Below are 12,116 nucleotides of genomic sequence, written 5' to 3'. Positions count from 1 at the left end.
CGGCACGATGATGTAGGCCCCTGCAGGTACGAGGGGGAAGCTTCTGTCTCCTTTGGGGTTTGCGACAACATGGAAGCAGCGTTAGAAGCTATCACGGGTATCCCATTGGCACAGCGCGTTCAGTATAAGGATTAGGGTTTATGCTACTTCTCGTAAATAACGTACAGCAAAACCAGTCGTTCATCGTCGCTGCTCGCAACACTTCTCTTTCCCTTTCTCTCCTTCTGTATTGATATTGAAGAGGCCGTCAAATCCTATTTTTTTGCCCGTCGCAGCTCCGAGTTTGTCTTGACCGGCGCCATGGTTCCACTCCGAAATCCGCGAAACAAAGTACTTTTTGGTTTTGGTATCCCAAACGCCGCCCGATGAGTAATGAAAAGCTGTTAAGCTGAAAAACCGAAAAGTCCTGGAAGAAGAAAGAAAGAAAAAAACCACAAAACACCAGGAAAGCAAACAATGCTAATGCTCGCCGTCGCTTTTACCGATGCGTCATGAAATGCTGTGCCGCCCCAGACACTAAGTGCGGTCGTTGTGTGTAATCAGAGCTTGCGGCCAAACATAAAGGACCCGTACATGCCGCCGACCTCGGCGCGCGCGACAGGGATCTTGCGCATGCCCCAGTTGTCGGCGCCCATCTTCCACCATCGGTAACCGCGGTCCTGGTCCTTACGATGGTCCTGCAGTCGGACCATCCAGCATCGGCTTCCGATCTCCTGCAGGGACCAGCCGATGCGCTCCAGCGTTCTGTTCCGAGATAGGCTCTTGAACGACTGCTCCGAGATCTCCACCACCTCGAGTGGCACCAAGCTCGGTCTTAGCAGCGAGTTTCGGCTCGAGAAGAGGTCAACAATGTCCAGCTCGTTGCCCCAGAGGTCCGACAGGTCGAGGTACCGCACCGTGTGGGGCTCCTCTTCCTTCTTCTCGTCCGCCGGCTCGAGCAGCTTAGCAGCGGCATTGACATCCATGTTGCGCCCGACGGCCAGCTCCTCGAGGTGCTTGGTCAGCGGCCGCAGCAGCTCAATGTGCGCGTCGTCCATGCGGCTACCCTTCAGGCTCAGCGACTTGAGCGTCTTGGGCAGCACAGGGATGAGCTGCGAGACGTCATCCACATCCAAGAGCTGGTGGCTCCGAGCGTCGGTGGCCACACTCAGGTAGACCAGGTTCTTGACCGCCGGATGGGTCGCCAGGAAGTCGATAACATTGGGCGCCGTGAGCAGCGTGCACTTGGCAATGTTCAAGTGGGTGATCTTGGCCGTCTTCGGAATGGACTGCAACGCTCGGTCCGTGATCTTGGTCTGGGCAAGGTCCAGGTGCGTAACGTTGGTCAGTCGCGGCAGAATCTCCTCGAACAGCGCCGACGGCAGTGTCAGGCACTTGTGGAACGACAGGCGCGTGATGGAGAGCCTCTCGGGCCAGTCCATTGCCACCAGGGATGCGAACGAGTTCTTGAACGCGGGCGAGGTGCACCCAGCAAAGTCCAACGCTTGCAGCCGGGGCATATCGAAGAAGAGCTTTTGCAGCACCTCGGCGCCGAGGTCGTCGTCGATGTGCTCCATGGCCAGAAACTCCTGGAGGTGCGGTGTCAACTCCAAGCATTGCACCAACGTCTCCGCCGTCAGGTTCCGAGTGCCCTTGCGCTCGCTGGCAGACTCGAACAGGGTCGCGTTGTTGAAGTGGCTGAAATCGATACGCCGCACAATCGTACCCAAGGCAGAGTGCGTTGTGATGTTGGACAGGAACTTGCGGAAGATCCTCGAGTGAGGGATCGTGATGTGCTTGTACAGGGTGTTGAGGGTTGCGGCATGAATCGTCCTAGAGGTCAACAGCAGCGACATCAGGTCGACGTTACGGCGCGCAGTACCGTATGGCGGGGGGATATCGAGAACGAGTAGCTCAATGATGGACCCTATGCCCGTGTTAGAGGTGTGAGGTCTCGAACAACATAATAGTCAGTGACTTACCGAGCATCTCGAGGGGGAGCTTCTCCATAGGTGCGCGGCCATTGCTGAGCTTGTTCTCGCCCTTGGGCAAGGCCGGGGGAGTGCTCCATGCCATGTGCAAGGCCTGGAGGTCGCTGAAGCTCCTGCTCGCCGTCTTGCCCTTGACATTGATCTGTTTCCATCCCTTGAAGCTGGAGGCGGGGTACCAGCCGCCATGGAGCTTGCTGCTGGGCAGAGTGACAGGAGGCATGAACTGGACTTCGCCCATCTCGAGGGTAGGGGAGGCAATTGGCGAGGGTGAGGCGGAGGAGTCGTCGAACACGGCGGTTGCTTTCTGCGCGTAGGAAGAGATCTTGGAGGAGGTGAAGGTTTGGGCCAGGTCGGAGTCGTTCTCACGGATGGATGAGAAGGAGGACCTGCCATTCTTCTCGGGGGTCGCAGGTCGGTGCGGCTCCGGGCTGTCCATTTTGTATTTGGTCTGAGTCTGGAATTGGTTGTGGCCTGTCGGAGGAGCGCCCGGGGGGGTGTGGTCCTGGGACGAGGTTTGTGGTTGGAAAGGTCGCGGAGCTGCCATTGCTGCGGGAACTTTACTTTGACCTTGAAGGTCCGCGGGTCGCTGCGCTTGCTGTTTCAATTGTTTGCACGACACACAACCAAACGCACATACGTTTGTGTCTTTGTCTTGTTTGCCTGGCCCTGGACTCGCTAAGGGGGGAAGGAGGAGGGCGGCAGATGCTAGGTGGTAGTCGTATGGTAATGCGCAGAAACTGTGTGAGTCGCAAAGGAAAATACACCCAAGGCCGGGGGCCCGAGACCGTCAACAGAGCAAAGCCAGAAGAGTCTTTTCTATTAGTCAAAGACCGGGGCTTTTAGGTAAGAGGAAGTTATGGCGATGCGGGGAAGATGGTGGTTTGGCGTGTTCAGGTGGTCCAACCTCAACCGTTTGTGAGGATACTAGACCGAGACGAGGAACTCGGGGAAGTAGTTCGAGACGGGGAATAGGGATTGGGGAAGGGTGTGCGTGGCACAAGACAAGACGTGCTCTTCGCAATCGTTGAGGTGATATAGCAAAGGGGGGGAGAGCCAGAGACGATGTATATGGACCGGGCGTGAGACTCAGAAGGACCAGGGGCAAAGATGGACGACAGATCGCAACTGGGCTGGATGGTGGTGGATGGACTGTGACTGGGTGTGTATCGCAAGAGGCAGTTGTGGACGCTCGTCATACGGAGGAGTGGCTTGTAACTGGCGTTAGTAGCCGGGCGCGTGTGTGAGCGGCCCGCAGATTAATATAGCAAGGTAAAGAGGCAAAGAGTTGCTCTTGGCCAAAAATTGGGTAATGGAAACAAAGGAATGGAGACCTGCCTCGTCACATGAGCATCCAGAGCTTCGTCCAGATGGAGGCGGAGCCTTGTCAATACATGACACGGCGCGGTGGTGTACACCAGGCAAGACCAACCACCACGCCCCCAGGTGACATGCTTCCCTCGTGCTCACGGACGGTAGACGATGTCCGTACGTGGTCCCTTCCCCTTCCCGGGGTCGGGTCCAGGGACAGACACCACGTTGGGGATGCCAGATGGGCGAGCCGCGACAGGAGAAAGAAAGTGCTGCCGACACACGAAAGCAGGCGGGCAACCAACCATTGGACGGGCATTTGGTAATGAGAATGTCATGGGTGTGTCGAGTTGGGCCAGTGGGCAGTGAGCATAGAACCACAGCATCATTGCTGAGGTTTGCTCAATGATCAAACGAATGATGCGCAGTATGTGTCCGGGAATGGCCATCTTCGTCGCCGCTCGTCCAATGCTCCCCGGACAGGCCGTTTGTCTGACCGAATGTAGTCATGGCCATTCCCAACCATCGGAGGAGGCCGTACCTCAGCAGCCCAAAAAACAGTCAGACAACTCAGGTCAAGTGCAGACGATGACGGGCGACTAAAACGCCGTGCTATAGGCAACCGAAGGTGCGGCTGGGCAAGGCATAACGGAATAGATGGATTGCTTGTCGAGAGAGAATGGGGACCCAGACCCGAGGCCGTGTTCAAGGGGTCACGGAGGTATTCTTGGTAGCCCAGGACGATCGAATTCCACCATCAGAGAATTACGACTGCGGAGAACCAACGAGAATGCTGGCGACAGCGCAGCGCCGGGGCCGTTGGCTGCGCTGGGCTGGACGCTGAACAGGCTTACCGTGCTTGCTTGGTTGGTGTCGGAAAAGCTTGGCTTTGGGAAGGTGATCAGATGAGGCGAAGAAGTGCGGTTCAGAAACGTAATGGATACAAGCGACGACAAATGGAAACTGGAGAAAACTTTTCGCAGCACGGCGCCGAGACCTTTTTTCCTTTCTCTCTTTTTGCAGCCTCTGTCAGTCTCCCTCCAATAGGTTGAGTCACGTTGCGCAATGGGACATGCCTGTAAGACCGAAATTACCTAAGCCCAGAAAAAGTACTTTCCGCAACGTACTGTTGCAGTTGCGCTCCCTTCCAATTGCACCATTTCAATGACAAACCGTGTGAGCAGCCTCCGTACGTGCATACGAGTAAAAAGCAAATCGGCATGCTGCATATGCGAGCTCAAGCCTCGAGATCGCCGACGACATGTCCTGATCTCCAGAGGCCGAGGTGGTCTTTCACATAGTCTCTCTCGCCCACACACCAACACGTCCGTCATGGACATCTCGGCTCGGCGCTGGCATTGCCCAGTCCCCATGTCCCAAACACCGAGCTAGTTGGTGACTGGGCACTGCGATGTCGCTTTACAACACCCAGCCCGACAAGGCCGGTGCCGCACCCGAGACGTCCGTTCCGGTCGTCGGATGGACCGCCCGACCTGACTAATTCCCGTCCCTGTGACCGCGATGGCGAGATGCCAATACCGCGAATCCGAGTATTGAAAGATTGGGCATACTGAGGGAGCAAGGCGAGGCGATGGCATGCTTGGCATCCAACCTGCTTGGACCGGGAACCATGGGATCCAGCCACCTCATCCAGCAGTCATCTGACCTCTACCGAACGAGGCGAGAGTACTATGTAGCAAGTCGGGCTGTGCGCAGAAGACACGTCCAGGCAAACAATGTTGGGTCTGAAGCGGCAACAAAGGGTTCCGAGCTGGGAACGGGGTCGACCTGTCTACTGGAAGGGGTGTTCCCGAGCGTAGGGCGAGCAACTACGACATGCCGTCCATGTAAAGGGCGTTGGGTCAGTCAAGACACTCTCCTTCTCTCATGCAACTTGGCACAACGCAGTTTCGACCCCTCGCTCCAAGCTGCATCTGCAAACATGCAGCCGAGAAGCCCGGACGACTCCTTGCAAGGCCTGGACAGCAACACCGAGCCCGCTTCCTGTTGTACTCACTGCACTCTCGGACCTTGAACGGGAGGATCCTAGCACCCCTGGCGGATCTCCGGTTGGGTGGGTTCGAACTCGAGGACAAACCTGCACTTCGATGGGGGCCGCGTAGTATTGCCCCAGATTATCCACCACCCGAAAAATCAAACAGAAGGAGAAGAAAAAATTTCAGTATGAAGAAAAAAATGTGATAGCCCGAGGCCAGCCGCCTCGTGCCACCCTGTCGGTACCGGGCCTAGCATTCTCTGGGCTCTTATGCGTCCCTCGCACCCTTTCTATTCCCATTATCCTGGACGGAGTGTTATTGTACGCAAACAGCTCTCAACCATCAAGCGATTCTGACTTGCGAGACTCGAGGATTCCGTTCAGCGCCGACACAACCGCCCTGTAGTAGTCAATAGCTGAGAAACGTCCCCGTCAATGCCTCCTAGTGGCGCCATGTCCACCACGTCTGCCAGACCCTTGCACCCAGCCCGTCGTCCTTCTCGTGACCTGCCCGACCCCGTCATGGTTGCTTCGCGGTTTAGTCATAGTAACAGCCCCCCTCAGGGTCACGCGCACGAAATACCCAACGAAGTCACCGGCGCGCCGGCATCCGCTAAACCATAGCCTGCGTCCCCCAATACACGAACGTGCCTGACCTAGTCTCATCAAACTCACATACCTGGTGGGTGTGTATGTGTGTGTGTGTGTGTCTCGCAAATATTTGCCAACGAGCATGGCAAGGCAACGAGCAACTCCCTGCCTGCCCTGTCCTGCGATGGTAGATCTAATGTAGCGCGGTTTGTCTCCAACGTGACCGACCAAACCACTCGGGTTTGTCCCACCACCATCCAGCGACAACAAATAGATAAAGCCCCCTTTTCCCCGCTCAACCACTCACAATCCGCCAAACCTACCCCAGGTTTTCCCCTCAAAAAGGCCCAGTCCGGCCCAGTGTCTCTGTCCTAATAACCCATGCCCAACTCGGATAGGAAAGCAACTCATACGACTTTTTAGCCTCAGACGTCTTCCTTTTTTTTGCCCCCTCCCCCCAAGCTTCATATACACCCAACCCATTTCCAGGCCACGCATCAAGGGCGGCTCATCCGCACACCCTCCTTTTCCCAACCTAGCAAGGAGGCAAGGGTTGATAAAAAAAACGGGGGGGGGAGGGTGAGAGGGTCCCCGTCACCGCAAACCTTCACTCCGGAAACCCCTACCGACCCCAGCTCAGCTCGTTCAAAACAGTCGGGACCGAACCCCTCTTGCACTGAGACTACTCTAACGCACGACGGCCCCAACCACTCGCCAAGAATACTCTCTCATCTTGCCTGTCCATTCTTTCTACCGTAGAAGCCTTGGGGAGGGGCTTTTAGACCCCAGCGGGCCGTCACCGTATTCAGATCCCACGAACCTGCGAAGCTCGCCCCCTTTTCCCTCTCTTCCTATTCGCCTTTCCCATATCTTCACCGCCAGGCGCAGGCATGTTTGGCGAACTCATGTAAGCCACTGAACCTTCCTCCGCCACTTTGGTCCCCAGGAGCTTCATCTCCAATGGCCGGCACAGCTTCCGCGGAATTCCCAAGTTGAAACCCGCCAGGCCCAAGCACCGGGGAACCACGGCATAAAGCCCAAACGAGAGCCGTCCGATGAGGCAGGAGTGCGGAAGAGGAAGGTGGGGGGGAGACACTTCCCCATCTCCTAGTAGTCATGACATGCAATTCTCATTTAATGGAAACGTTTGTGCTGCTCGAGCTCTAGCTCCCGATTAGATGCCCACCTATCCCGATTAGGGACACGCAAAAGAAAAACAAAAGGGGTAGTCAGACAATATTCATCCCCCGCCGCCCACGGGGGGGAGGCTCTTCCACACGACGGGCCAGATGACGGGCCAGATCGCCGCCGCCCAGCTGAACCCTTCAAGGAACACCACACGCCCTCTGCCGTCCCGGCAGTATGTACTGTTACTCCATTTCCCAAGGGGGCAGCCTGGTGGTATGTACCGCTGCCCCCTCGTCGATTTACCCCGCGATCCTGATGCTCAGGTATCCAGGAGTGGACAAAACCGCATTGTATCAACTTCCATGCCAAATGGCCAAATGGCCAAATGAAGCCAACGCCGTATATAACGTGGGACACCACTTTTCTAAAGGACATTCGTGTTCGCCGCTATCCCTAGACGCCACTTGCGTGTTGGCTCGACCCGGCCCACTCAGTACGGGGGGGCTCGTTGCTTGCGCATATTCAGGGAGTCCGGTAGCACGTTGTACTTGTGGCTCAGCTTCTTGCCTTGCTTCGAAAAACGCTGCAGACACTCTTCGCAGTACCATTTCGCTACGCCAACAGTTAGCCTCTACTCTTCAAGATGTGGTGGAAACAAGCTTACAGCTTCCCTTGGGGGCTACCTTGAGGCCCACACAGTTGAGATGGAACCACTCCCGCTCGCAGTTGTTTGCATCGCAGGCTACCATCTCGCCGTAGCTCACGCTGGTGCAGTAGCAATACGTAGGCTCGTCTTCTGTGTAGTCATAGCTGCGTTTGCCGGCTTGGGTTTCCGCGTCTTCGATATCCTCGCTGTCCTCGGTCTGGTCTGCCGTCTTGGTAGCCTTGCTGTTTGTGACTATGTGGTTCTTCTTCCGCTTGCTCGTGCTATTGCCGTCTGTGTTGCGGGCCGACTTTGGTCTTGCTGCCTCCTGAAACGTAGCCATCGCTGGCGTCGATGGTTTACTGGCCCGTCCGCTCTTCGTCACTGTGGCCGCGGTGATCGTCTGAGGCACCGGTGTATGCTCGGCGGGCGTCTCTGGTTCCTCGGGTTTCGGTGTCTCCTTCTTTTGCTTCACCACAGGTATACTTGGTTTGACCGTCGCCTCGACTGGTTCAGGCTCCTTTTTCGCGGGTTCCGGCGCAGGCGGCACGGAAGGCTCCTTGGCGGCCGGCTTGGCCTCGACAACAGGCTTTGGCAAAGGCGCCAAGGGCGCAGCCTCGGGCGTCGGTGGTGGGACGGCTCCGTTTGGCTTGGTCGACGCAGATGATGGCGGCCGAGACTGCTTGCCGCCATCTACCGCCGCTTGCGTCGTACTCTGCTTGGCCCGTGAAGCAGTGGGAGGTTTGGGAGCAGGAGGCACCGGGGTAATAGTCGGCGCGGGAGACCCGCGTGGTAACACGGGGTCGGGAAAGGTGCTCATTACAGGGGACGAAGCAACCGATGGGGACATACCGGCGGCTCCATTTTTGCTGTTGATTCGGAAGTCAGCAACCGACGTCAAACGATCCAAAGGCAAACGCCCGGGGGTGACATACCTTTTCTTAGCCTGCCCGGTACCAGTCGGCAGGGCCTTTCGCTTCTTCGGGCCGCCGTCTGGCGCGGGGGTTTCCCTGGGGCTTGTAGTCTTCGCCTTTGACGCAGTAGCTCCGAAGACGGTGCTCATGGCCCGTTCCGTCACGTTGTTTCCGCTAGGCGTCTTCTCGACCTTGCGTCTCTTGGGTTGCGGTGCCGTTCCGTTCGTGGTGCCATTTGTTGAGATGCCCAAGCCTACGCTGGCGGCGGTCTCCGCCGCTTTGCGCGCTTTGCCACCTCCATGACCTTTCTTGCCTGTTTCTGGCTTGTTGCGGCCTTCGGCGTCATCAAAGTCCGATTCCTGAGGCACTGTCTTCTGGCTCTTCTTCGCCTGAACAGCTTGCTTCCTTGATTCGCTCCGAGCAGCGGCTTCCTCTGCGAGCTGCTGGGCAGCGGCAGAAATGGCAGCGGCACCCTCGCGCCGTGAACGCTCGGTGTGTGCTGCCTTAGTAGCGGCTCTGTTCTCGGGGTATGCCCAATGTGAGGTGCTCCCCCACTTCGCCTCGTCGCTGAACTCGTTCTCAACGTGCGGCCAGACGTCGTCAATTCGGGCGAGCTGTTTCTGGAGAGCGTCGTTGGCAGTCGAGATGACATGATTCTTCTCTTCCAGTGACCCGAGCATCTCCTGGATCTTATAAGCTGTCTGTCGAAACAGCTGTCTCCTAGGAAAGTTGCTGGGGTCGTAAATGGACGTCGTGTACGAGCCATCGGTCGAGGGAGCAGGAGGGGGGGCTGGGCCGCTGATAGTACCTCCACTGGAACTATTCTGCGCACTCATCGGAGCTGACGCAGGCGCGACACTGCTGGACGCATCGTTCGTCGGTCGGGGCTGGGGAGGGGGAGCGTTCATGGCGGCGTCGACGAGCTTGAAGAGCGCATCTTCGGGAGCGAAGATTTTGGCATCGACCTCTTTCAGCAGGGTAAAGTGTCGGACGAGCTCCTTCGGGAGAGCTGCAATGGCATCGGAGAAGTAGGTTATCGCAGGGTAGATGTCGATCGGCTGGTCGGAGGCGGTGCCGCCAGCAAGAGAGTCCCGCCCGTTGGCTGATCCACGAAGGCCAGAGGAGACGCGCGGCGGGTTGGTACGTGTCTGTCGGACAGGCTGGGACCTCCTACTCGACGGAGTGTCCCCGGACGCTGCTTTGGCAGACTTCATCGCGACTTCAACCGGCGTGTCGCGCAAGAGGTGCAAAGTCGTGAGGAGAGGAAGCGAAGACCTGGCGTAGCGACGAAGTACCGAGAGTGACGGACGGGTAAAATCTGAAGAGTTCTCGTCTCGCGAAAAGACGAGGCTTGCACAATTCGAGGCGATTGCTAGAGAGTCTTAGGGCATTCTCATCGTTATAGTAAGGTAACTTGGGAGGTGCAGAATGGCGGGCGTGGGAGAGGGGAGTGCGCGAGGAAAATCCAAAGAGAACGCCTCGGGATCTTCCATCATCCATCCGACGCACTTTTGGGGGACCTCAGTGTATCTGCCGCGGGCGGAGGAAGACCGGCTGGCGAGTGTCCCCCATCCGTTCACCCCAGTGAGTAGTTTGGGCCTGAGGCCCCAGTAAGCTCACCTGAACCTGTGAGGCCCGTACCGCGCTGTGCCTGTCTCCAGCCACACTAACCAGCGAAAATCAGTACCGGTATGCTGCCAGCTTCACCCACTCAAATCCCTTCCGATATGTGTGCGCGCAACGGAGACAGCCACATGAACTGTCGTCATTCTTCGGCATCTTATCGCCGTTGCGCCACAGCCTGATAAACTACTGAGAGCGCTTCTTAATGGGCCGTATTCATTCCAAAGCCTCCCTATCGATTGTAACCAGTTAAAGTCACGTAATTGCAACTTCGTCTTGCAAACGTCTCTCTTTTCACTCTTCTTGCATAACGGATCCCGCTCTATTACAGCAATCGAATTTGATGGATATCAATATGGGTACAAACACACTCTCGTGGTATCAATTCCGGCCTCCTCCACCCAACAGCACAACCATGGACAAAAAAGTCCGAGGCCGTTGTTTTGCGCATAACACTATGACGAAAATGACAAACGCCTGCCCATGAAAACAAACCCGACTGAACGGTTTACCGCCTCGGTCTTAAGCAAGCTTCCGTGCTTTTGCGGCCGCTCGTCTCGGACGCTCGTCGGTTTCGATCTGCTTCTTCTGCCTCCATTGCCACTCCAAGAGCACCGGCAGGAAGTGCTGCAGATCAAAGTCTGGCCAGAGACACTTCAGGAAGAAAATGTGAGTGTCCTGGTGGCACTGCCACAGCATAAAGTCGCTGAGTCTCTCCACACCACTAGTCCTGACGAAGATGTCCAACGGCGGGTTCCCGGCAGTGTACATGTGGTTGTTCAACGTCTCAGCCGTAATGGTCTCCGGGTTCTTCAGGCGGTGCCCGCCTGCGGAACCAGGACGGTGGCTCGGCGGCGAGGGTGAGTCGGGTGGAAGAGTAGTCGACGACGACGCACCATCATCACCGTCTGATCGCGCAGAGGGAGAGGGCGATGTGTCGCGAATGGTGGGGAGGGGTTCTCGACGATCCAGCTGCTTCGACATTATCTTCTGCGAGATACGAGCAGCCGGGAAGGGCGTGAATTTGGGGCCTGGAGGCATCATATACTCCTGCACCGTGGATCGCATGGCCGTTGTCATTTCTTCTCTCGCAGTGTACGGGAAGCAGATGTTCAAGACGTTGCTACTTCAGTCAGCTTGGCTTGCCCAAAGGACCGCATGCGCCTGGCTTACCGCTTGTTGTACTTGGTCATCTCGACCGCTCGGTCAACAACCTCAAGAACGTCCTTGCGGATCAGGTCTCTTTGGCCGAGCACACGAACCGCCGCGCCGTATCGATCCAGGATATCTCCGTGTTTCGTCAACTGCTCCAGCTTCACCTTGGCCAGCTGCATAAGCCCATCGACCTCATATTGTGGGCGGTTGAAGTTTTCTATGCTGAAGGCGTAAACGGTTACCACTTTGACGCCGCATTTGTAGCAGATCTCGAGAACCTGGACTCTATCGGTTAGCGAACGCGTCGGTCAGGAGCAGCTGCGGGATGACGCACCCTTGCCAGAGCCTCGAAACCGTGGTGGTGGCCTTCGATTGTCTCCATCTTCTTGCCGCGAGCATACCGCCTATTGCCGTCCATCTCGAATGCGACATGTTGAGGGACTGGGCCCTGCTTCAGGGCGCCAATGAGGAGCTCACGAAGTTGGTTAATCGCCCATTCGGCCGGTGGGGAGCTGAAAAGCCACCGCGTAATGTGGTTGATGAATATTTCCGACATGCTGTTCTTGGTGTGACTACGGCGCGACGTTTTACGCAAGGAAAGTTATAGAGGGCGCCGCACCGTGTGTTGAGAAAAGACGTGTTCGAAAGAAAAGTAATGGATTTTGTACGGAAAGCCGGGAAAGCTGCCAGAGCAGTTACAAAAGAGAACAAGAAATAAGCAGTGTCAGTATGTGATGGCGCGTCAGCATCTGTTGGCAAGTTGGACAGTACCCGCCTTGATCTCACAT

The 12,116-nt window shown here is 56.7% G+C and overlaps 3 protein-coding genes across 3 annotated transcripts; all 3 read right to left on the bottom strand.

The window, feature by feature from the left end:
• Nucleotides 1–539: 539 nt before the first annotated feature.
• ColSpa_10117 (F-box protein YLR352W) lies at nucleotides 540–2,406 on the bottom strand (the record flags this gene model as incomplete). The annotated part of the gene is made up of 2 exons (XM_049276329.1): nucleotides 540–1,906; nucleotides 1,962–2,406. The coding sequence occupies 2 exons, from the start codon at nucleotides 2,404–2,406 to the stop codon at nucleotides 540–542; spliced, it is 1,812 nt and encodes a 603-aa protein (XP_049132286.1).
• Nucleotides 2,407–7,483: 5,077 nt separating this feature from the next.
• ColSpa_10116 (transcriptional regulatory protein pro1) lies at nucleotides 7,484–9,764 on the bottom strand (the record flags this gene model as incomplete). Its single annotated transcript, XM_049276328.1, has 3 exons — nucleotides 7,484–7,605; nucleotides 7,658–8,505; nucleotides 8,572–9,764. 3 exons carry the CDS (start codon nucleotides 9,762–9,764, stop codon nucleotides 7,484–7,486), a joined length of 2,163 nt encoding a protein of 720 aa, XP_049132285.1.
• A 931-nt stretch (nucleotides 9,765–10,695) lies between these two features.
• ColSpa_10115 (dehydrodolichyl diphosphate synthase complex subunit SPAC4D7.04c) lies at nucleotides 10,696–11,884 on the bottom strand (the record flags this gene model as incomplete). Its single annotated transcript, XM_049276327.1, has 3 exons — nucleotides 10,696–11,299; nucleotides 11,347–11,606; nucleotides 11,663–11,884. The coding sequence occupies 3 exons, from the start codon at nucleotides 11,882–11,884 to the stop codon at nucleotides 10,696–10,698; spliced, it is 1,086 nt and encodes a 361-aa protein (XP_049132284.1).
• Nucleotides 11,885–12,116: the final 232 nt, after the last annotated feature.

This window comes from Colletotrichum spaethianum, assembly GCF_022836535.1.
Source record: "Colletotrichum spaethianum MAFF 239500 DNA, contig33, whole genome shotgun sequence".
Taxonomy (NCBI): Eukaryota; Fungi; Ascomycota; class Sordariomycetes; order Glomerellales; family Glomerellaceae; genus Colletotrichum; species Colletotrichum spaethianum.
The sequence above is the reverse complement of the archived record's forward strand: the minus strand, read 5'-3'. Positions and strand labels throughout refer to the sequence as shown.